Source organism: Equus quagga, chromosome 6 (assembly GCF_021613505.1).
Source record: "Equus quagga isolate Etosha38 chromosome 6, UCLA_HA_Equagga_1.0, whole genome shotgun sequence".
In the NCBI taxonomy this organism is placed as follows: Eukaryota; Metazoa; Chordata; class Mammalia; order Perissodactyla; family Equidae; genus Equus; species Equus quagga.
In genome coordinates this window covers 2,752,787-2,775,022 of record NC_060272.1, presented here as the reverse complement: position 1 = coordinate 2,775,022, position 22,236 = coordinate 2,752,787, and the positions used below count along the sequence as shown (strand labels likewise).

General features: G+C 50.0%; 1 protein-coding gene across 2 annotated transcripts in view; it reads left to right on the top strand.

The window, feature by feature from the left end:
* ATP11A (ATPase phospholipid transporting 11A) overlaps window positions 1–22,236 on the top strand; it is a 90,666-nt gene that overhangs the window by 51,531 nt on the left and 16,899 nt on the right. For both annotated transcript variants that reach the window (XM_046664657.1, XM_046664658.1), the window contains exons 17-25: window positions 3,413–3,516; window positions 11,121–11,302; window positions 13,786–14,037; window positions 15,216–15,390; window positions 17,107–17,209; window positions 17,446–17,591; window positions 18,149–18,208; window positions 18,987–19,114; window positions 21,181–21,316. In XM_046664657.1, the coding sequence (XP_046520613.1) occupies window positions 3,413–3,516; window positions 11,121–11,302; window positions 13,786–14,037; window positions 15,216–15,390; window positions 17,107–17,209; window positions 17,446–17,591; window positions 18,149–18,208; window positions 18,987–19,114; window positions 21,181–21,316 (1,286 nt within the window). The remainder of the gene's footprint in view (window positions 1–3,412; window positions 3,517–11,120; window positions 11,303–13,785; window positions 14,038–15,215; window positions 15,391–17,106; window positions 17,210–17,445; window positions 17,592–18,148; window positions 18,209–18,986; window positions 19,115–21,180; window positions 21,317–22,236) is intronic.

The following is a 22,236-nucleotide window of genomic DNA, read 5'->3' as shown; positions in this document are numbered from 1 at the left end:
GGCCTTTCCACCTGGAGGCCTCTACCTGGGGGCCTTTCCACCTGGAGACCTCTACCTGGGGGCCTTTCCACGTGGAGGGCTCTACCTGGGGGGGCCTTTCCACCTGGAGGCCTCTACCTGAGGGGGGCTTTCCACCTGGTTAGGAAGCCTCTCCTGGTGTCCCAGGTGGATGAGCTTTTGCTGGGCTCTGCCCTGACTGGACCCTGAGCATCCTGCGTGCAGACCCTCCCCTCCTCTCAGTGCACTCGGACCAGCTCTGCAGAGAGTGCTCATGGCTCCTGCTGAATCCACTTCACTCACACAGTTTCAAAGTGGTGTCTCCTCAAGACATGGAGCTTATTCTTTTCTGTTTTTTAGATCTAGGCAACGCCAGGCTATGTTTCTCTCTTTGGAAACTGGCCTGGGGAGCACCCACACCAGCCGCTACCCTGGAACTGAACAGACTCCAGAGGTCTGAGGGTGTGCTGGGGACTTTGTTGGCTGGAGTCCTCACACTTGTGTGAGCAGAATTTCATTTCAGCAGGATCTCAGCTTCCCGTGGATTCCCGTAGACGGAGGTTCTGACGTTCCTCTGAATCCCTGATTTCCCTCTGACCCGGCAGAAGACATCATGCGGTAGCTGAAGGCATGGTGTCCAGCAGCGCCCTGGGAGTCACTCTCCAGGGAGCCGAGTCCACATGCTGGATGATGAGCGGCTGCTCTGGGAGCTGTGTGGCAGTGTCAGTGGGTCTCTTGTCTACGTGGTGCCCGCTCCTCTCAAGCAGGTTCTCAGCCGTGGCAGGCAGAAGCGGCCTCCAGTAAGGAGACTTGAACTGAGTGTCATGGGACATGAAACAATTCATGATATAAATGCTGCCGTAGCACACGCAAATGGAGGTTTTAACACTAGGATCAGCAGGACCCGGGACACATGTGACCGGTGATGTTTGAGAACAAGTTCAGGTGCACTGACACTTGCCCAAGCCCAGAAGGTTTCTCAACTGTGCCCCAAGGACACGCTCTCCTCGTGAGAGAGTTTAAGCCGTTCCGAGTTATGCAGAAAAAAGCGTTGAACTGTGGAAATTTCCATGATGGAGCTTTTTGTCTTGATTTTTCCCCTGGACAAGTGTGAAGTCGAGTCATCGAATCATGCTTCGAGACAGTTCCAGAGCCTGCAGCAACACCGTGGTCTCGGGAGCCCTGCGTCAGTTCCCCTGAACCCCACCAGGCTGCCTCCTGTGGACTCTTCATAAACAACTGCAATTTGCTCAGAAAGGGTGTGACAGAGCTTGAAAAGGAGCTGGGTCACATGAATTTGTGTGCAAGGCGTTCACACCAACAGAACGTCCCTTCCATGAGGAGACGTCTGTGGATTTCTGAGGGCGGCTCTGAGGGTGAGAGGAGGCTCACGGGGGGAGACTGCCGAGGCATCTGAGCCAGATGCTGCATCGGTTAATTTTAAGAGCAGTCTGAATGTTTAATTTAACGGGTTGTTCTCCCGGTAGCAGTGCGTCCCCTGATGACGCTGATTGCACTGGCGTTACAGCCTGGAGGGCAGGGAGCCTGGAGGCCTGCGCCCACCGAAGCCGGCTAACAACCTGGTTTCTTTCTGAGGCTCTTCCTGAAGAGTGCGCGGAGCCCTGGGCCCTGGGCCTGATCCCCAGCGTGCTCCGCTGCAGGTGCCGTCTTGTCACTCGGGAGCTGCTGTAGGTCCTGGTCCTGAGCACGTCGGCTGTGTGTGCATCACTCTGGGTCAGTCACTTCTTGCTTGTGTTCAAAACTGGAAAAGCAAGATCTAAAGCCGCTGCCAAATACTGTCTGCTCTCGTCCTCTGCAGATTAAATTTTAATTTACACTCTGGATATTTTTACGTCAAAAGCTCTCCTGGACCAAGTTTAAGGCTGAACATCTCCCACGTCCAGAGTGGATGTAGAGGAATCAACTGGTCGGGACAGTGGGAAGTTTAAGCATTCACAAGCCGTTACCATGAGTCATCATGAGTTTCCTAGAAAAAAACGTATCATTGTTCGAGAATGCATCGTTACGTCGTCTAGACTACAATTCTTGGTCTAAACTAGATATATCTGATGATGTACGAGCATTGGCTAGAAATTATGTCTGGTAGTTGGGAGTGGATTCTGATGTCAGGCTGGTTGGTCCATGATCAAGAATGCTGGGGCACAAGCCTGCACAGCTGTGTGGGCGTCTCCCGGGGCTAGGACCCCCGCTCTCGTAGGTTCCTGCTCAGCATGGCCCCATTCTCTCCATGTGCTTGTGACACAGACGTACTCAACACCATCCTTTCTGGCTTTAGGTTGACGTCACCCTTGGTTTAATTTCAGGACTTCCGTAAGCATAAATCGTGCTGTATTTTAAATGTTTTCGTGTGTGCGTATCACAGGAGTGAGTTCTTTCTGGGATCAAGGAAATAAGCCAAGGTAGGCTCCGGATGCTGGAGCTGAGCTCATGGGTCCCCGTGTGGGCCAGCTGGTGGGTCTCACCTTCCATCGCCCCAGGGCTGTGCCCGCCCCACAGCCCCGCCCAGCTGGCCACACCCTGAGGAGCTGGCTGTGGTGGGACAGTCGCCTGCTGCTCCTGCTGCCTCTGGATTTGGTTTCCCCGATAAACGTCCTGAGGGCCGTTGGCTTCTAGGGATCTGCTCTGGCCAGGGAGCCTGCGCTCGAGCTGTCTGTCTGAAGACAAATTGAGAATGAGGCACATCACCATCACTGCGGCAGTGTCTCTTCTCCAGCCCTGGAGGGTTCCTCCTGAGAGAGGAGCGAGGCTCTGTGAGCCAGGGGCTGCCGATCGGTGCTGGCGCCTTCAATGTCTTTAATGTCCTTTTTGTCATAGACTAGAGAGTTCCCCCTACTTATCTGGAAGAGAAAGTCTTTCCATCGTGAGGGAGAAGCATGCATCTACGGCACAAACATGTGGAAGTAATTGGGATACTACTCGAGGTGTGGGCACAGGAAAACTGCACAACAGCCGTCCCTGCTCCTCTGTGACTGCGAAGGATGACCCGGACGTCCACCCCCCAGGACTTCAGCAAATTGTTACCCCTTGGGTTGGCCTCACCCTCTGTCCCCAACCCCCACCGCCTGCCCTGAGGTCGCTTTATTCCTCACTCATGTCCTAACCAGAGAGAAGGCAGGAGCGACAGGAGGAAGGACACCCGGGGCCAGTTTTCTCCTGGGTCCTGACTTTGCTATGAGATTTCTAGGGTTGTTGGAATAAAATGAGGCTTTGGGGTAACCTGTAGGTCTGATTTCTTCCTGACTTTATGTATTCCCTGGTCCGTCGACATCTCCTTTACGACAGTCTCGGCGCTGGTTTCCCTGTTTCCGTTTTTTAATAAAAGCATAATTTGAAAAATATTTTCATCTTCCCCATACTGTGATTAAATTAAATATCGCATTTTCTCATTTTATAGGAGAAATTTACCTGTTTTGCAAAGGAGCAGATTCTTCGGTATTCCCCCGAGTGATAGAGGGCAAAGTGGACCAGATCCGGGACAGAGTGGAGCACAACGCCGTGGTGAGTGACGGGCGGAGGAACAGCCTCCTGCCCGAGGGGTCCCACGTGTGGCGTGGGGGTCGGCAGGGGCGGCACGTGCACAGCGTGGGAATCCCCCTTGGACCTCGCAGGTGGAGCTCTCTGGGCGCCACCCTCGCGCATTCACTCAGCAGACATGGCGTGTGTTCCCCGCGGGGGCCGCGCTGGCTGGTTGGGGTTTGGGGGTCTGAATTGTGGTAGGTACAGCAGAAGATCCATCTTTCTCCCGAGGAAGTTCTGGTGATTTGCCTCAGGGGTCAGTGCTACGCCTTCTGTGGCGGCTGCACCGTCTGGTTCCTCCCACGTCTCCGTCTGGAGCGTGTCACCTCATCCCTTCCAGGATGTCACCACACTGTTCAGTTGGTCAGCACGTCGGGGTGCTCGCCCCGTCGCTCCAGCTTCCCCTCCGAGGACCACTGGGGTGTGGGAGGGCCGTACGTCCCTGACACGGGGCCACCTCCTCCCGTCCAGCCCCAACCCACAGCCAGTGATGTGTGGCTCATTTAGACCTGTCCTCTGCCTCTGCGCATTGCAGAATTGTTAGAGGGGCCGGCCCTGTGGCCTAGGGGTTAAGTTCAGCGCGCCCCGCTTTGGCGGCCTGGGTTCAGTTCCTGGGTGTGGACCTGCGCCACCCGTCAGTGGCCAGGCTGTGGCAATGACTCACATACAAAATAGAGGAAGATGGGCACAGGTGTTAGCTCAGGAAGAATCTTCCTCAGGGAAAAAAAAAAAAAACCGTAGTGAATGGCATTGTGCAGGGCGTGAAGGGCTTTGTTAAGGTTGCCAGTGGGAGAATCTTGAAGACCTGCTGTGAACGCTGACACTCGCCGGGTGTGTGGACCCTGCATCCTTTCTCCGGCCAGCATCAGCCCCACAGTGCGAGCCTCCGTGGTCTGCTGGGAACCCAGAGCGACACCTCCCACCTCCACGTGCTGGAGGGTCTTCCCCTTACGTATCTGGAGGAGAAAAGATTCCCTCGAGAGTGAGAAGCATGGGTGGTGTTATTTATGGTGACTTTACAATCCGTCTGCCTTTTGTTTTACAAAGCTGCATTGGCACACGTTAAACCATACATATGTGCAGTACAAAAGTAGATCCGTCTCGACATGTGTTATCTGCACCTGCAGACGTTACCGCCAACAGGACGGTGAGCGTGTCCACCTCCCCAGTGGTGTCCTCGTGCCCCCGAGACTTGCTCCCTCCCACCCACACAGAGCTGCGTCTCTGCTGTCACTGTCGATGACTTCACACCTTCTAGAGTTTTACACCGATGGAAGCATGAAATACGTACGGTTTTATCTGGATTCTTTCACCCCACGCAGGTGCTTGGAAACGCGCCCACGCTGTTGCAGGGACGCGGGGCTGGGCGGTGTTCCGCTGCGTGGATGGACACGGTTACTAATCCACCTGTTGGTGGGCATGGGGCCTGTTTCCAGTTTGGGGCTGTTGCAGAGAAAGCTTGTGAACACTGGTGTGGTGTCTGTGAGGACACACTTCCTTTCTCCTTGAGAACACCCATCTCCTCTGTATCCTTGTTCCTCTGTGTGCACATCTCCCTTTTCTGGCTGCTTCTCAGATTTCTGATTCTGTCTGCCTCGCCGTGGAGAGCTTGTGTTCCTTCTGTTCAGGTCACGTGAGCTTGGATCTGTGGGTTTATAGATTTTTTAATCAAGTTTGGAAATCTTCTGGCCATTATTTCTGCAGATATTCTTTCTGTCCCCGCCTTCAGGAACTCCAATTACCTGTCGATTAGGGTGCTTGAATGTGTTCCACAGCTTACTGAAGCCTTTCCTTTTTCCAAGTTCTTCTTCCCGTTTCATTGTAGACACTTTCTCTTGTCCTGTCTTCAGGTTCACTAAGCTTTTCTTATTCGATCTTTTGTTACCCAGTGTCCCACCCAGGTTTTGCCATCTCAGACGCTGGAGTTTTCATCTCCAGAAGTTCTGTCTTTTTAGTATCTTCGTGCCTCTGCTTGGCGTTTGGAGCACATGTAACACAGTGTAGTAACCGTCGTGTCCTTCTCTGCTCATGTGTTGTTGGTGTTGGTTCCGGGTCGGCGTCGGTTGGCTGGTTAACCTCATCTTGGGTGCTGACTCTCCGCATGCTGGTACCTCCCAGCAGACCCAGCCCGTGGCGCTGCCTTGTGGAGGTGGGGCATCCGTGTGTTTCTGTGGACCGTGGGTTTGTTCTAGGATGCAGTATGTTCTGTTAGCTGATGGCTTTATGATGTGTCAGGTGGGTCCAGAGCCAGTTCTGCCCTCGTCCGGAGGCGAGGCCTGGGGAGTGAATGTCTGTAAACCACGGCGTCTCCAGCCTGGCTCCTGGGGACAGCACTGTCCCCTTCTCCTTCCTAATGGCTGTTCCTGGCCTCTGGGAGTCTCCTCAGACACACGCCCCTCTGTCCTCTGCAGACAGAGGGGCTGTCGCGGACTCTGCAACCTGTCTCATGCTCATCCTGGGAACTCCACACCTCTCCCTGGAAGCTCTCCAGGTCTGCACTGGGCACTGTGGGGCCCGCCTCATGTGTAACGTTTTACCCTGAAGTAATTGCAGAGTCCCAGGAAGTTGCAGAGATGTGCGGGGGGCGCTTTCTCCTCTTCCTCCACTGTCTCACGTCTACCTGCCTGAAGTGTAGTATCAAAACCCGGGAATTGACGTGGGTCTAAATTTCTGTATATTCTGTCATTTTGTCTCCACAGCAGCCGCCGTGAAACCGTCCCTGCTCTAAGTAGCTCTCGGCAGAGCCGAGTAGCACTTCCCCACTGCGGCCTCACTCCGTGCCTCGCTGACGGCTGCCGCCGTCCAGCGAGTATTCGCCGGTTTTTCCGCGACCTGAGCGTCCTGTTGGGCAAAGTGTCTCTTCATGTCTTTTGCCCATTTTCTTTTTGTTTTTCTCTTTTTTTTTTTTCGAGGAAGACTAGCCCTGAGCTAACATCTGCTACCAGTCCTCCTCTTTTTGCTGAGGAAGACCGGCCCTGAGCTAACATCCGTGCCCATCTTCCTCCACTTTATATGTCGGACAGGATGGTTTGCCAAGCGGTGCCATGTCTGCACCCGGGATCCGAACCGGCGAACCCCAGGCTGGCGAAGCGGAACGTGCGCACTTAACCACTGTGCCACTGGGCCGGCCCCTTTTGCCCATTTTCTAATTGGATTGTTTGGGGCATTTTTTTGTTTTATTCTTAGGTTGAATTTTGAGAGTTCTTATGAATCCTTTTTCATATTTGTGATTCACAAATATTTTCTCCCAGTTGTGGCTTCTGTTGTCATCCCCTTAAAGGGTATTTCATGGAGTGAAATTTTTAATTTGGATCGCATGTGTTGTGTCGATTTTTCTTTCTGCACCTGCTTTTGGTGTCACATCTGAGGACTCTCCCCGACCCCAGGGACCAAGTATTGTCGGCCACATTTGCTTCTAAAGGGTTTGTAGTTTTATGTTTTACATTTGAATCTATGATCCATTTTTTATTGTGGTAAAATACATATAAAATTTGCCGTTTAACTGTTTGCAGGTGTATAATTCGGTGACATTAATTACATTGATAATGCTGCGCAACCATCACCACTATCTGATTCCAAAATTTTTCATCACCCCAAACAGAAACTGTACCCATTAAGCAAAAACTGCCCATTCCACCCTCCACCCAGCCCCTGGTGACCTCTAATCTACCTTCTGTCCCTATGAATTTGCCTATTCTGACTATTTCATTTACGTGGAATCATATAATATTTGTCCTTTTGTGACGGGCTTACTTCACTTATCATAATGTCCTCAAGGTTCCTTCACGTTGTAGCATGTGTCCGAACTTCATTGTTTTATGACTGAATGATATTCCATTGTCTGAATATAGTGTATATGCCACGTTTTGTTTATCCGTTCATCTATTGATGGACACTTGGGTTGTTTCCACCTTCTGGCTGTTGTGACTAAGGCTGCTATGCCCTTGAGTGTACATGTGTATGTTCGAGTCCCTGTTTTCAGTTCCTTTGGTTATGTGCCTAGGAGTGGAAATGCTGGGTAATTCTAATTTGTTTAACTTTTTAAGGAAATGCCAGACTATTTTCCACAGTGGCTGCCCCGTTTTACATTCCCACCAGCTGTGCATGAGTTTTTCAATTTCTCACCAACACTTGTTATTTCTCATTTTTTTATTATAGCCATCCTAGTGGTGTGAAGTGGTATCTCATTATGGTTTCGATTTGCATTTCCCCAACGACTAAGGGTGTTGAACATCTTTTCATGTGCTTATTGACCATTTGTAGATCTTCTTTGCAGAAACGCTTTGCCCAGTTTTTTAATCAGATTTTTTTCCTCGTTGAATTGTAAGAGTTCATTGTATTTTCTGAACACTAACATTTTATCAGATGTATAATTTGCAAATATTTTCTCCCATTCTGTGGGTTGTCTTTTCACTCTCTTGATAGTTTCCTTTGATGCACAAAAGTTTTCAGTTTTAATCAAGTCTAATTTATCTATTTTTTCGTTGGTTGCCTTTGCTTTTAGTGTCATATTTAAGAAACTATTGTCAAGGTCATAGATTTGCCCCTGTTTTTTTCTAGGAATTTTTAGTGTTAGCTCTTGTATTTAGGCCTTTGGTCCATTTTGAGTTAATTTTTTTTCCTGCTTTTTTCCTCCCTGAATCCCCCCAGTATATAGTTGTATATTTTAGTTGTGGGTCCTTCTAGTTGTAGCATTAATTTTTGTACAAGGTGTGAGGTAAGGTCCGCCCTCGTTCTTGTGCGTGTGGATCTCCAGCTTTCCCAGTGCCATTGTTGAATAGACCATTCTTTCCCCATTGAGTGGTCTTGACGTCCTTGTCAAAAATCGTTTGACCGTATATGTACGCAAGGTTCATTTCTGGGCTGTCAGTTCTGTCCTGTTGTTCTGTGTGTCTGTCTTTGCACCCGGACCGTCTCGTTTTGCTCACTGTCCCTTTCCAGCAAGTTTCGAAATCGGGAAGTGGTGGGTCCCCCACCTTGGCTCTTTTACCAGACTGTCGGCTGTTCTCAATCCCTCAAGATTCCCATGAATTTTAGCTCGAGTTTTTCCATTCCTGCAAAAACCGCCATGGGATTCTGATAGGGGTTGCGTTGACTCTGTAGATGCTAGATGGCTGGATGGGTCGTGCTGTTGTCTTAGGAGTGTTAACCCTTCCAGTCCGTGAACACACGGTGTCTTTCCGTTTACTTAGATCTTCTGTAATTCCTTTCAGCCACATTTTATAGTTTTCAGTCTTCTGCTCTTTCACCTCCTTGGTTTAATTTATTCCTAGGTATTTTATTCTTTTTGATGCTGTTGTCAATGGAATTTTTTTAATTTCCTCTTTGGATTGTTCATAGTTAGTGTATAGAAACACAGCTGATATTATGTGTTAATTTTGCATCCTGCACATGTGCTGAATCCGTCTATGAGTTCCAACAAGTTTTTTGTGGACTCTTCAGGGTTTTCTACATGTAAGATCCCATCATCTGTAAACAGAGATAATGTTACTCGTCTTCTTTTCCAATTTGGATGCCTTTTTTTTTCTCGCCTGATTGCTCTGGTTAGGAATTCCAGCACTGTGTTGAATAGAAGTGGCAAAAGCAGGTGCCTTGTCTTGTTCCTGATTGTAGGGGAGCTTTTGGTCTCCACCACGAAGTGTCCCAGCTGGGGGCTTGTCGTACGCGGCCTTTGTCATGTTGAGGAAGCCCCTCCTATTCCTAGTTTATTGAGTGCTTTTATCATGAAAAGCTGCTGGATTTTGTCAGATGCTTTTTCTGCATCGATGGAGATGATCATGAGGGTTTTTTCCTCATTCTGTTATAACATCGTGCATTACATTGATTTTGTGTCTTGAATCACCCTTGCGTTCCTGGGATAAATCCCACTTGGTCGTGGTGAATAGCCCTTTTAATGTGCTGTTGGATTCCTTTTGCTGATATCTCCTTGGGAATTTTTGCATCTATTTTCATAAGGGATATTGTTCTGTGATTTCCTTTGCTTGTAGTGCCTTTGTCTGGCTGTGATTGTGTGTCAGTGTTGTTTTGTATCTCTCTCCAGGATTTCGGTAGTACTTAGATGAGGAGTGGGGGAAAGTGTGTCTACTCCACGCTCCCGTGTCTCCCTTTAAAGTCAAGGTTCTGATTATCTCTGAAAGCTCCCACTCACCATTCACACCCACTCTGGGTGCTGGGGCCGCTCTGAATTCTCTTTCCTGTGAGCCTTTTTCTTGCCATGCAGTTTGCCTGGCGTGGGAATGAAGTCATGGACCCTGTGTATTTTATGATTTCTTAGGGAGAGTCTGAGAATTTGTTCTGCGGTTCATGTCCGTGTCTCTAATCTGTAGCTTGATCACCGTGTAGGCTTTCACCGAATGTCAGCAGCTTACTTATCCAGCAAAAGTTAATGCCAGGTGTTCGGTGAAGCAAGACGCCTGAGATGCCATGTCAGCACCCGCGTAGCGTCAGCGCTGGGAGGAGCCCTGGGGAGCACGTGGTGGGGCCACAGCTCTGTGAGCGTCCACAGCTCCAGGCGGGACTGTCCTGCCTTCCTGGACAGAGACAAATGAGTTTCTCGCTTGCTCCTCTTTACCAGGGCAGCGTCTGGAGGATGGGCGTAAAGGTTCCAGAACGTTCCTGGAGAGTAGGACTCCAAAAGAACGCTTCTTTGGTCCCACCCCTTCCCACGTCCCTTTCTCCCTTCAGGCTCTGAAGAGCTCCAGGGACAGGAGAAGCGGGAAACCCTGCGTGGTTGTGTCCTTCCACTAAATGTGGAGAAATGGTGTGAAATGGGGAGTGTTCCCAGAGAGTTATGGGGAATGTGAACTCATGATGAAAAATCTTTTTAAAAGTCTTTAAAACCAGTATTCTCAGAGAATTTGGACTGATTATTTAGGGGACCGTGGTTCTTTTCTAGGGTCAGTCGGGGCTGAAGGAACAGGGGAAACAGAAGGGAGGCCTCCCTGGGTGTCCCCTAGACCTTTGTGATGGCTCCACTCGTCTTGGTGGGAAGGTGCTTTGACTGACGGGATGAAAGTGCCCCGCGTGCGTCCCCTTCGGGCTCTGAGAGTCCAGCTTCCCTGTGCCTCGCGGGCCGGGGTGCGCATGCTCCACATGTGGCGGCATCAGAGCTGTGATCACAGTAAAGAACTTGTCATTCTTAGGTTCTCATGTCTCTCTCATGGACCCAGTAGGTTTGATAAATAACCTGGCACATTTCCTTCAGTGAGTGCTAAGATCAGACTCCCCACGGAAAACTTGTTACCTTGGAAATATCACGTGATATTTCCCATAAAATTGCACATTATTATCCTTAAAAAAGTCTAACTCTTCACTTGTCTCAATTAAGGAACAAAGTCTCGTCTTTTGATGGCCCTGATTTGTGTAATTTGCTCCCACGTTTACTAGTTTGAAAATTTTGCCATCCATGATGATTATCTGTATTTAACACGACCGTGAATAACTGAGTCGTCAGTGACCAGCTCCTTTGAGGAGTGGTTGGTCTGTAATTCTCTGGTTAGCCGTTCTAATTAGAGGAGACACTGAGAAAGCTCTCAGAAAGCCAGGTGATGCTGGAATTCACGTTAAACCTGCACTGTGTCCCACAGGAGGGCCTTCGGACTCTGTGTGTTGCCTACAAGAGACTTGTCCAGGAGGAGTATGAAGCCATCTGTACGCTGCTGCAGGCCGCCAAACTGGCGCTGCAGGACCGAGAGAAGAAGCTAGCAGAAGCCTACGAACAGATCGAGAAAGACCTCATTCTGCTTGGTGCCACCGCCGTTGAGGATCGGTAAGGTCGATGCCGCGTTGACTTTTGAACAGACGGTGCGATGGGACCGCAGGCAGGTGGGGCTGCCTTGGGGGGATGTCAGCCCTGCCTGATGTGGACGTGTTTGCGCGTCAGGAGGAGACAGGCTGTCTGGCTGCGTCCGTGGAGTGACCGCAGGGCGCTCGTGGCGGGGTGATGCTCACTCGACCTTGCATGCCTGAGAGGGCGGACGTTCCCACTTTCCCGGGAGAAACCAGAAATCATCAGCATTTTCACATTGTGTTGTCAGTAGTCAAGATAGAGGGTTATTTTTGTAAATTATTCTTTAGAATGGTGTGAATAACTAATTCTGCTCCTAAATTTGTTATTGGTTCTTTCCAAATACACGTGTAATATTTTAGATCTTAATACACTCAATGTACTTATTACTCACTGAAGAAATTGTAAATAATGAAGTAGAAAATTGGCGAAAACTAATAATAATAACAACTGGTAAGATTACCAACTACAGATTTTCAAATACCTCCAAAGGAGGAGCTACTGATCCGTCCTAGTTCAACGGCAAGGACCGGAGTTCCTTAGGGCTCCAGCACTGGGACGGGGCCATCTGTCCACTGTGTTGTCCTGGGAGCAGAGCGAGAGCAAGGGACTGCAGTTTATTTTGAAGGAACGGAAAAGAAATAAAATACCCCAATTGAAAAGAGTGAAGCGGAAACATCAGGAGATGTACGGAGAGTTTATTTCCAGGAAAGTTTGAAAGTCTTTAAGGTCTGCATCGGTCCAGAACTTACATCCTTATCTCGAAACCTCCGTTTTCCCAGTGTCTTTACCAAGCTCCCACTGAGTCCTCAATCTCACAGAAGAAGTTTTGGTTTGTTTGGTTTGTTTTTTCTAAGTCTGTCCCCTCATTCAGTGCAGAGTAGGACGGCAGCTGTGAAGGTAAGTACGTGCCTTGTGCACAGGGCAGGTTTCAGGGTGTGGGCCGGGTTTCCGAGGGACCCCGGGCGTTAGGAAGGAGAAGAGTGCTCTGTAGGGTGGTGTTGCCTGGGAAAGGGGGGGACGGTCCTGGAAGGAAGGGGCGGGCGGTGGCTCTTTGGGGGTGGAGGGAGCCGATGTGCAGGGCCCGTCACAGGCTGTGGGAGCAGACCCGCGGAGAGCTGGGCCCTCGGAAAGTTGAGAGCAGACACCTAAGGGTGAGCCTGTGCGGCCAGTGGCTTCGAAGTGATGACACTTGATTACAAATTATTTCTTTAAAATCCCTAGTCAGCATCTTTGCAAACTGCTCTGGGACTCAGTTTCCTTTTTCCAAAAAGTTGATGAAATTAAAGGCGGTTTTTGTCTATCTCGAGGATAGTGTATGATCTCAAGACTTCGCCTTGGAAGTCTACCCCAGAATCTCACCGAACCCCTTCCATTTGTTAGTACTTGACAGACACATGATATGTTACTTCACACGCCTACCGAAAGCAAAGACTCTAAAATCGAGAAAAAAAGAGCAGGCCCCAAAATAAGGCAAGCAAAGTTTTGATGCCCAACTTCCTGGGGCAGCAACACGGCCTGAGCAGTGTCAGGAGAGCCGTCCATCTTCAGACACGTTGGGGAACCTCTGCAAGGGTGGGTTTTGCACACACAGAATGCGGTGATGGTGAAGTCCTCACCCCGTGAGGTGGTTGTAAAAATGAAATGTCATGAAATGCTTCACGTGGCCTCTGACCCGTGGGGAGCCTGTGAGGCGAGTGAGCCGGTTAGGATCACGGCTGGCGTTCCCGGCCTTGTGCATCCCTTCAAGGTACCTGGGCGCCAGTCAGAGCGGTGGGAAAATTAGAGCAGTTTACACCAAAGGAAAGGTAGTGGATGTTACCAGCCTCCTCTGTCCCAGATCCCATTTCTCTCTGGTTCAGACTTTGCTGTTGTTTTTGCGATGGTCCTTCTCGTAATGGCCTAAAATCCTCTCCAGGGAGCGAGTCCCAGCCAGACGGAAAACCGCGTGCTTGGCAGACGTCGATTTTACGAGAAGCCGTTTTACTCCTTACTATGTTATCCACGTTTGTGTATTTGGTGTTGGCAGGTGTTTTGTTGTAAAAAGTTAGTGCATTGGGGCTGGCCCCGTGGCCGAGTGGTTAAGTTCGCGCGCTCCGCTGCAGGCGGCCCAGTGTTTCGTTAGTTCGAATCCTGGGCGCGGACAGGGCACTGCTCATCAGACCACGCTGAGGCAGCGTCCCACATGCCACAACTAGAAGAACCCACAACGAAGAATACACAACTATGTACCGGGGGGTTTTGGGGAGAAAAAGGAAAAAATAAAATCTTAAAAAAAAAAAAAAAAGTTAGTGCATAACTTTAAACGCAGGTTCGGGCACTTGACAGTAAGATCATGAGCCAGCAGCCCGGTGCCTTTTGCTTTTGAGAGGTGAAGGTATTTTAATCACACGCTTCTGCAGTTCCATATTTTGATTCTCTGCGCCGGCGCCGACATCTGCTGCGTTTCGTTCTGCTCTCCCCAGGCTCCAGGAGAAGGCTGCCGACACCATCGAAGCGCTGCAGAAGGCCGGCATCAAGGTCTGGGTGCTCACGGGAGACAAGATGGAGACGGCAGCGGCCACCTGCTACGCCTGCAAGCTCTTCCGCAGAAACACGCAGCTGCTGGAGCTGACCACCAAGAAGCTTGAGGAGCAGAGCTTGCACGACGTTCTGTTCGAGCTGAGTAAGACGGTACTGCGCTGCCACGGGAGCTTAACCAGGGACAACTTCTCGGGGTAGGTGGCGCCCTCCATCCCCTCGCCAAAGATGCTCTCAGAGCCCCGGCACGACCTCCACTCACAGGGTGGTAGCCTCGGCCCCTTGCTGGGCACATGGTTCTTCCTCCCGCATCCTAACAGCCTCAGCCGGCGTGGTCACAGTGAGCAGGGGGGTCGTGATCAGAGCTGGTTCTTTTTAGCAACTGTGGCATGTCTTTTTTGCGTAAGAGTGTGTATGCATAAGTGGGTGTGTGTGCCTGTGTGTGTGCGCGTGTGCGTGTGTGCATGTGTTCGTTTTCAAACTGCCAGCTCAAGGATGCAAAAAGACTTGATTGAGTCACAAAATATTGTGAATGGGGATCCTTCTCATCTGCTTCTAAGATACACAGGGGGCTGTATTGTGGATTCCTTGGAGCATCTGCCAGAGCAGGGAGGGAAATATTGATAATGCATGGCTGTTTATCTGCTAAGACAAAACAGCATATGCCCAAGAGTTGGTTTTTCCAGGAATATTCAGGAATTTATTCTGATACACTGTATCAGTGCTGTCCTTGCTGGTGTTGGATGCATGATCTAAGATTAGATTTCATTTGAATCATTTTAGATTTTCATTAATGTAGCTAAAGAAAAAGCAGCTCTCTGTTTGCAAGTTTTCAATTATTCATAAGTGGTGCAAAGATATTTCCCTTCCTCTGATCCGCAGAATTCCTTTAGGGCATTAGAAATGTTCCCTGTAGTTTAGAAACCCAGCAAAGAGCAATATTATGACCATGCTCTTCCCCGTTCAGATCATCCAGGCAGAATATCAAGGAGATATTTAGCTGTAAAGATAAAGAGTGAGGTTGGCCAGTGTGTCCAGGGAGTTGGGGAATAAAGACTGACCCCTTTAGGCTGCCAGATGGATTCTGTCCTCTGTTCAGAAATGCTGGAACCTGCGCCCGAAGCCACAGTTAGAACTGTGTTTGCCTTGCCTTAGTGAAAGGAGAATGTCGAATGAAAACCCAACTTTAAAATGTAGTCGAAGGTGTTGCATCCAGTACTGTAAAGACCATACTAGTAAAACAAGAAACACTGGTTTCTTAATCCCTTGATCGTGGAATTGTAGCGTCTGTAGATACCCAAAAAAAATTATGTGGTCTTCTGAAATCTATGGACTGAGTTACTGAGTAATCTCTCTGATTTGTATGATCTAACAGCCTTTCAACAGATATGCACGACTACGGTTTAATTATTGATGGAGCTGCGCTGTCTTTAATAATGAAACCCCAGGAAGATGGAAGCTCCAGCAACTACCGAGAACTCTTTCTTGAAATCTGCCGGAACTGCAGTGCGGTTCTCTGCTGCCGGATGGCGCCTCTGCAGAAGGCTCAGGTCCGTGCTCCCTGTCCCTTGTCATCAGGTAGTGATCGGGGGTATGTGAACGTTGAACACCATTCGTTAGTTCCTGCAATGTCTGATTTTTTTTTTGAAATCTAGCAGGGTACCATCTTTTTAAAATAGAAGCAAGAATGTTAGAAATTGGAAACATGGGTCCTGTTTGCTTGTCGTGATTGCTAAGAGGTGACTACATGAAATGGATGACCCTTTTAGTGCAAATGCCAGGAGAGGGGTCTCTGTCTGACCTCTCATGTAACATAAAACCGTATTGCAGAGATGCAGTCATTTATAGGGATCTGTCCCACAGACGGATGGAAGTCCACTGGCGTTATTGAGTACCTACTGTGTGCTAGTTACAGACACAGGTATGAACCCATTTGACCCTCAGAATAACCCTTTTAGGTGAGGGAGGTTATGCTAGTTTTACAAATGAAGAATCTAAGATGCAGAAGATGGGATAACTTGTGTACAAGGATGGGGGCAGTCAGAATTTGCCTTCCAGTCTGTCGGACTCCAAATTCCTGTTCTGCCATGCGCGTGTTCGCGTGGAAACACACACCTGAAGTATGTCTTTAAATGTTTCTAAAGCATTGTGGAATACCTCTGCACGTGCATGTCCTTCTGGTGTCAGTAAACCTGCAGCAGTTCCCACTTAGTTCAACCACGTTTTAGGTACACTAGACGGACCTCTCTGGCGTTGTTCATGACGGAATTCCATAGCCTCTCAGACCGACCCAGCGGTCAAGGTAAAACCTGAAAACAACACGCACAGAGGTCGTCTCAGCGTCCTTGCACGAGCGCCACGCTAACCCGGCTAGTGACTGTGTCACTGAAACGTAACCCCAGGATCTTGCCGGTGATTCTCAGCAGAGACAAGCTGAGACTGAGGAGTTCACGCACACTCCCCTTGGGGTGAAGACGGTTTCATGCCCCCCACCAACCCAGGTGTTCGATTCTGTGAAAACCTGTGTCATTACGTCCAGAATGGCAACTGGGGGTGTTGTGTTTGATCTTCATGTGTTCTGTGCTACTTTTTTTAGGTTCTTAACTGACTTTTGCAAACTTTTATACAAATTAATTTGTGCTTCCATCTCTCATCTTGAAACAAGAAGGCAGTCCACACGTTTTTTCCTCCTCTTTTCAGTCTTATATCTTGAGAATCCTTACTCTTAAGCACATAAATGGAAAAATGGACTAAAAATTTGGAAAGTATTCATTGGATTGAATTGTCAGATTTGATTCTACACGCGTGACAAATTTGAAAATTAAAATAGCATTGAGAACAGCTTATTTTTAAAAACAGATACTTGATAAGAAATAGCTTGGAATAGCAAAGTCTCTATCAGAATGCAGTGCACGTTTTCCCCTATATATTCAAATGTATTACCCCGTATACGTAAATATGTGAGCGTGGCAGCAGCTGAGGACTGCTTCGTGTATTTCGTGTCTGTCTTCCGAGTTCACCTGCAGCCTTTCTCAGCTCATCCCTTGTCATCAGCCCTCAGCTCCTTTTGCTGTGTTTGGTTTTGCTTTCAATATGAGAACACTTTAACCCACACAGATAAATAGACGGAGTGTAGTGAATTCACTGAGCAAATCCACTTTCATTTTCCTGGACTAGCTTCACCTCTGTTATTTCTGCCTAGTTAGTGAATAACCCGAGCAGAAATATAGCAGAGGTGTTAAATTCTGCTCTTGTTTCTTTTCCAGATTGTTAAATTAATCAAACTTTCAAAAGAGCACCCTATTACCTTAGCGATTGGTGACGGCGCGAACGACGTCAGCATGATCCTGGAGGCCCACGTGGGCATCGGTGAGGCTCCTTGGCCGGGCTCCCGGCACATCTGGGTAGCAGACCTGTCTCTTCAGTCAGGCGGGAGGGGAGGCAGCCAGAGCGAGGTCCTGGGACGGAGACGGCCCGTTTAGGACACCATCCGTGGTGCGTTCGTGCTGGGCCATCGACAGGAATGGTCTGCTCTGACCGTATTTTGCGTCTCGAGTTTTCACGTGATGGAGGGTTGGCAGAGCACGTCTGCTCCTTTCTCGCAGGCGTCATCGGAAAGGAAGGTCGTCAGGCTGCCAGGAACAGTGACTATGCAATCCTGAAATTCAAGCACTTGAAGAAGATGCTGCTTGTTCACGGGCATTTCTATTACATCAGGATCTCTGAGCTGGTGCAATACTTCTTTTATAAGGTAGGGAGCCTGCCTTCTCCTCACAGTTTCCGCGATGGAATGACTCCTTTGTCAGAATGCCTCGATGCCCCGGGGGCGCTTGCTGTCAAAACAGGGGTAACTATCAGAAAGGGGGTGTTAATCCTGTTCCCATGACGGGGAGGCCTGTGGCACTTTTCTCACATTCGCAGAATTTCATGTGGAACCTTGTGGTAGGAAGACACCAGCTGTAAAGTGATCGAGGAAGGGGCACTCTTTCTGACTCCTCGAAAGGAGTCCTTGTTCCCTACGCAGTTTGATGCTCCGGTTTGTCCTGACACCTACGTTGCCTCCTCGTTCTCTTGAGCAAGTTTCCCTTCACGTTCTCTGTGCTCAGAGTGGCCAGAGCGCAGTCATGTGCGCCTGTAGGGGCCGTTGAGATAGGACAAGAGTTCGAAGCCCACGCCGGCTCTTCCGGAGAGCCAGGTCTTCTGGGTCGCCCTGCCCAGGTGAAGCGGTGTCCTGTGGGCAGCCTCTGAGGGGCTCTGCGGTAAGTGATGGATGCCCTGCAACTAACCAGCCTGTGCCTTGTCTTCCAGAATGTCTGCTTCATTTTCCCTCAGTTTTTATACCAGTTCTTCTGTGGGTTTTCACAACAGGTGAGTCCTAATGTCTGAAGTCAGAGCTCGCCTGAGCCTCATCTCCCTTCCTGGGGGGGTGCTGGGCGGCGGGCTGCAGGGCCACACAGGCCAGGAGCGAGGGAGGTGAGGGAGCAGTGCCTTGGCCTCGCTGCCCCTCAGCAGCCCGTCCACAGGCGGGTGAAGGTGCAGGTGTGCAGGGCCGGCGTCTGCTGACCCAGTGGGGCGTGTGCCGGACTTGCCTCTGCTGGGAGAGCTGTTGGCTGTCTGACCTGAGTGGACTGAGTCTGAATCCGGGCCCCTCCCTGGAGTCTCTCCACCGGCGTCTGGCACATTCTGTGTGCCGAGTGCAGCCTTCTGGCGGGAGAGGAGAGACGGGCTCCTCGGGGCGCCCCCGTCCCGTCACTTGTCGGCTTTCCCATCCTGCTCGGATGGGCTGTGGGCTACATGCCTCATCTGAAGAACCGGAACTGGGGAAAATTGAAGCTTGAAGACAGTCATCAAAATTGCAAACTTTTATGCAACTTTTTTGTTGTTGCATGTTTGCGGTGGCCCAGCGGGGGTCACAGGTGGGCCTTCTGCCGGCCGTTACTTTAATCCTGACTGGTTGACATCATGAGGCTTTGAAAATGTCCTGGTCCTTCTGTATCTGTACAAAGATGGCTCGGTGTGCATTTTAGAATGCTCTCATGTTTGTGGGTCTTCGCAGATTAGAAAATGTACATATTTAAACAAAGCATTAAAAAGGTGTGTCAGGATGCACAGGCCTGGTCTTCACATGACTGTGTCCTTCTTGCAGACTCTGTACGACACGGCCTACCTGACCCTGTACAACATCAGCTTCACTTCCCTCCCCATCCTTGTGTACAGCCTGATGGAGCAGCACGTCGGCGCAGAGGCCCTCAAGAGGGAGCCCTCCCTCTACAGGTACCAGCCTCAGCAGCACTGCTGTGGGGCACAGAGACTCCTGGGCAGCTGCTCAGTGAGTCCTTCAGATAAACACCCAGGCAACTTGTTTAAAAACCAGAAACTTCCAGGATCGCCTGCTGCACTGGCTGCTACAGGAGGTTCTTCGAGCAGGAAACAATCTAATTGAAGTGACTGCACTCAAATTTAGACGGAAGATTTAGGGTGCATTTGAAATGTACATATTAAGCCAGTTTGTATTTTCCCGAGCTTTTTCATAGTTAGAAAGACCTGAGGATAAGAGTTTCTATCCTCTTGTGACGTTGGTGAATTTATGACCTAAATTATCCTTTCAGGTCCAAATATTTTGTATTCAGCAAGGAAAAGAAAAGTTAACATATCTGATCTCAGTGTGCTCTTCTCTGCTAAGAAGTATTTTTGTTGTTGTTTTTTGAGGAAGATTGGCCCTGAGCTAACATGTGTGACCGTCTTCCTCTACTTTTTATGTGGGATGCCGCCATAGTGTGGCTTGACAAGCGGTGCCATGTCTGCACCTGTGGGATCCAAACTGGCGAACCCCGGGCCAAGAAGTATTTTTTAATAATAAGGAAAAGATGTTTTTCTGCTGTTTTAGAACTGCACTCCAGGATCTCTGGCAGATTCTGTGTGTTACTGCTGTTTGTTTCTTTTTAAATTAAACTTATTTTCAGGAAATTTCAGACCCATGAGTCGTTGTAAGAAATAATGCAGAGGTTCCAGGAGGCTTTGTCCAGGCCCCCAGTGGTGACATCTGACAGAGGACCCTAGAGGGCCACAGCACAGTGTCCCCACCAGGTTCTGACACTGACACCACCACTCATCCCCCTCGTTTCCCCAGTTTGACTAGTCCTTGCTGGTGTGCATTTGTGTGCACACATGTGCATACATGTGTGTGTGGTTCCTGTGCCCACGCAAAGACTCCCTGCCAGCCTCGCGGCCTCCCTCAGAATAGTCAGCCTCTATATGGGATCTTGAGGCATTGGAGCCCAAAGTCATCACTGTGGGCACTAAAAAGGCAAAGTCGGAGTTTGTCACATCGAGGAACGGTGCAGGAGCAAGTCTAAGAAAACAGATGCACACACACTGCTGTGGACACGCATCCACAGGGACTCCTGCAGGTTGTGTCCTGCTGAACTCAGGTGTGAGGAGTCGTGTCACAAGTGTGCAGCTGGGTTGAGCTCCACAGTGTGTTGTCAGTGCTGAATGCCAGCCTGTGCCTTGTGTCCTGTGTCACTTACTTTCACGGGCAGAGGCGTGAGCTTGGCGTCCCTCTGCCTATAGTGTATCACAGTCCAATTTGAGAGAGAAAATATCCAAACAAACGTCGTTTGGGAACATCCACGTGTAGTGAAACGTTCTGCTGCCAGCAGCTTAGACTGACTCGTTGGTCGTTCCTGTGTGTCGCACGGGGACGTTGCCATTGGGATTCTGCACTGTCCAGTGTGTTTGCTGCCTTGATTGTGGCTGGACGCTCTGCTTCTGTTGTAACGGCCTTGTGCCACGAGCTGTCACGAGGCCTTTGTGCAACCAGGAGTGGTCTCGGCTGAAGTGACCACGTGTGGAGCAGGCAACCAGAGGGCATGAAGCGGGTGACTTGGGGACACGTCCAGTGGTGTAAACTGTGAGGGGAAGCCCCCCTGGGATCTGCCTAGAAGGCGCTGTGGGATCAGAGCGTGTGCCCAGCCCCACAACAGGTGTAGACAGGGTCAGGCAGAGACGTGGATAGGCTGCATGAGCAGGGTGACCCCAAGCGAGAGGACCACAAATCCTATGCAGTGGCCGGGTTTCTCCATGACCCACTTTTGGGAGCTTGGCTAAGCCGATGTCAGCGGAAGCCCCAACCGTGACCCCACCCGGGGGGCCACCTGTCAGAGCCTTCGTCCTCCTGTCACCCTGCACGTGCGCTGTGCAACCTCGGGACTCTCTGGTGACTTGGAGCCCCTCCTGGAGGAGGACGGTCCCACAGAGCGCGGTGGGGCTGGCGGGGCCCCGGGCGAGGCTGTTCCTGTGGAATGTGATCCTGACACCCTCGCCTTCTCTCCTCACAGAGATGTCGCCAAGAACGCGCTGCTCCGCTGGCGGGTGTTCATCTACTGGACCTTGCTGGGCGTGTTCGACGCTCTGGTATTTTTCTTTGGTGCTTACTTCATGTTTGAAAATACTACAGTGACCAGCAACGGACAGGTTAGTGCAAACTGGATCTCGCAGCCTGGCCACTTGGGAATAAGCCTCAGATCTGGGACGATCGTGGGTCAGTGCAGACCCTCAGCTCAGCCTGGGGACTCCTGATACTGGGGACCCCTCTGTCTCTCTACCAGTCCTGATAGTCCGTGCCGTGCCCCCCGGAGCTCTGCTGACTGGTGGATTTTTTACCTTAGTTTCCCTATTGCCCATTCGTCTGGGGTTCCGTTGGGTCACCCGCTTAATATGGGGCCTGACTTCATATTTAACGCATTCTAGTGTTTTTTCCCATGCACCTATCCTAAGGGTCTGTTTGCTCTGCGATGAGTAGATTGATAGTTTCCTGGTAGACGGGTGGCCCTCGGGTTGGTTCCACCGTTTCTGGGGGTTGCTTTATTTGTATCTTGCTTTTTTCTTTTTGCCACTTGCTTCCCTTCCCACCCTCAGATCATGACCACGAGCACACATATGGTAAGACAGCTGTGGGTTTGTCCTTTATGTGTTGGAGTGTGTTATAGATAAAATATTTCCCGAAATATTTTTACGCGTGACCTCTTCCGTGTGCTGTGTCAGTAGAAATGCGGTCAGCTGTGGAGCCCGAGTCATGTCAGAGACGTGTGTGTGCAGTCCCATCGTTTCTACTTGGTGTCTTCTCTCTGAATTTCTGTCAGGATTGCCAGTTGAGTTAGTGATGTTTTCAAAATCAATTTGATATATTCGAACTTCCCTTTGCCTAAATGAGAGGCAGCATGCTCAGGCATGCGAGGCCTGTGGGGGACGTTGCTCTGAATTGTCAAACCCATGCTGCCCCGGGGACCTGTGGACAATGTGGGGCGGAATTGTTCCTGCCTGACGTCACAGCATTTAACCAGCCGTACAAACCCTATGTTGACGTGGAGGAAGGGCAGCTATGGACAGACATC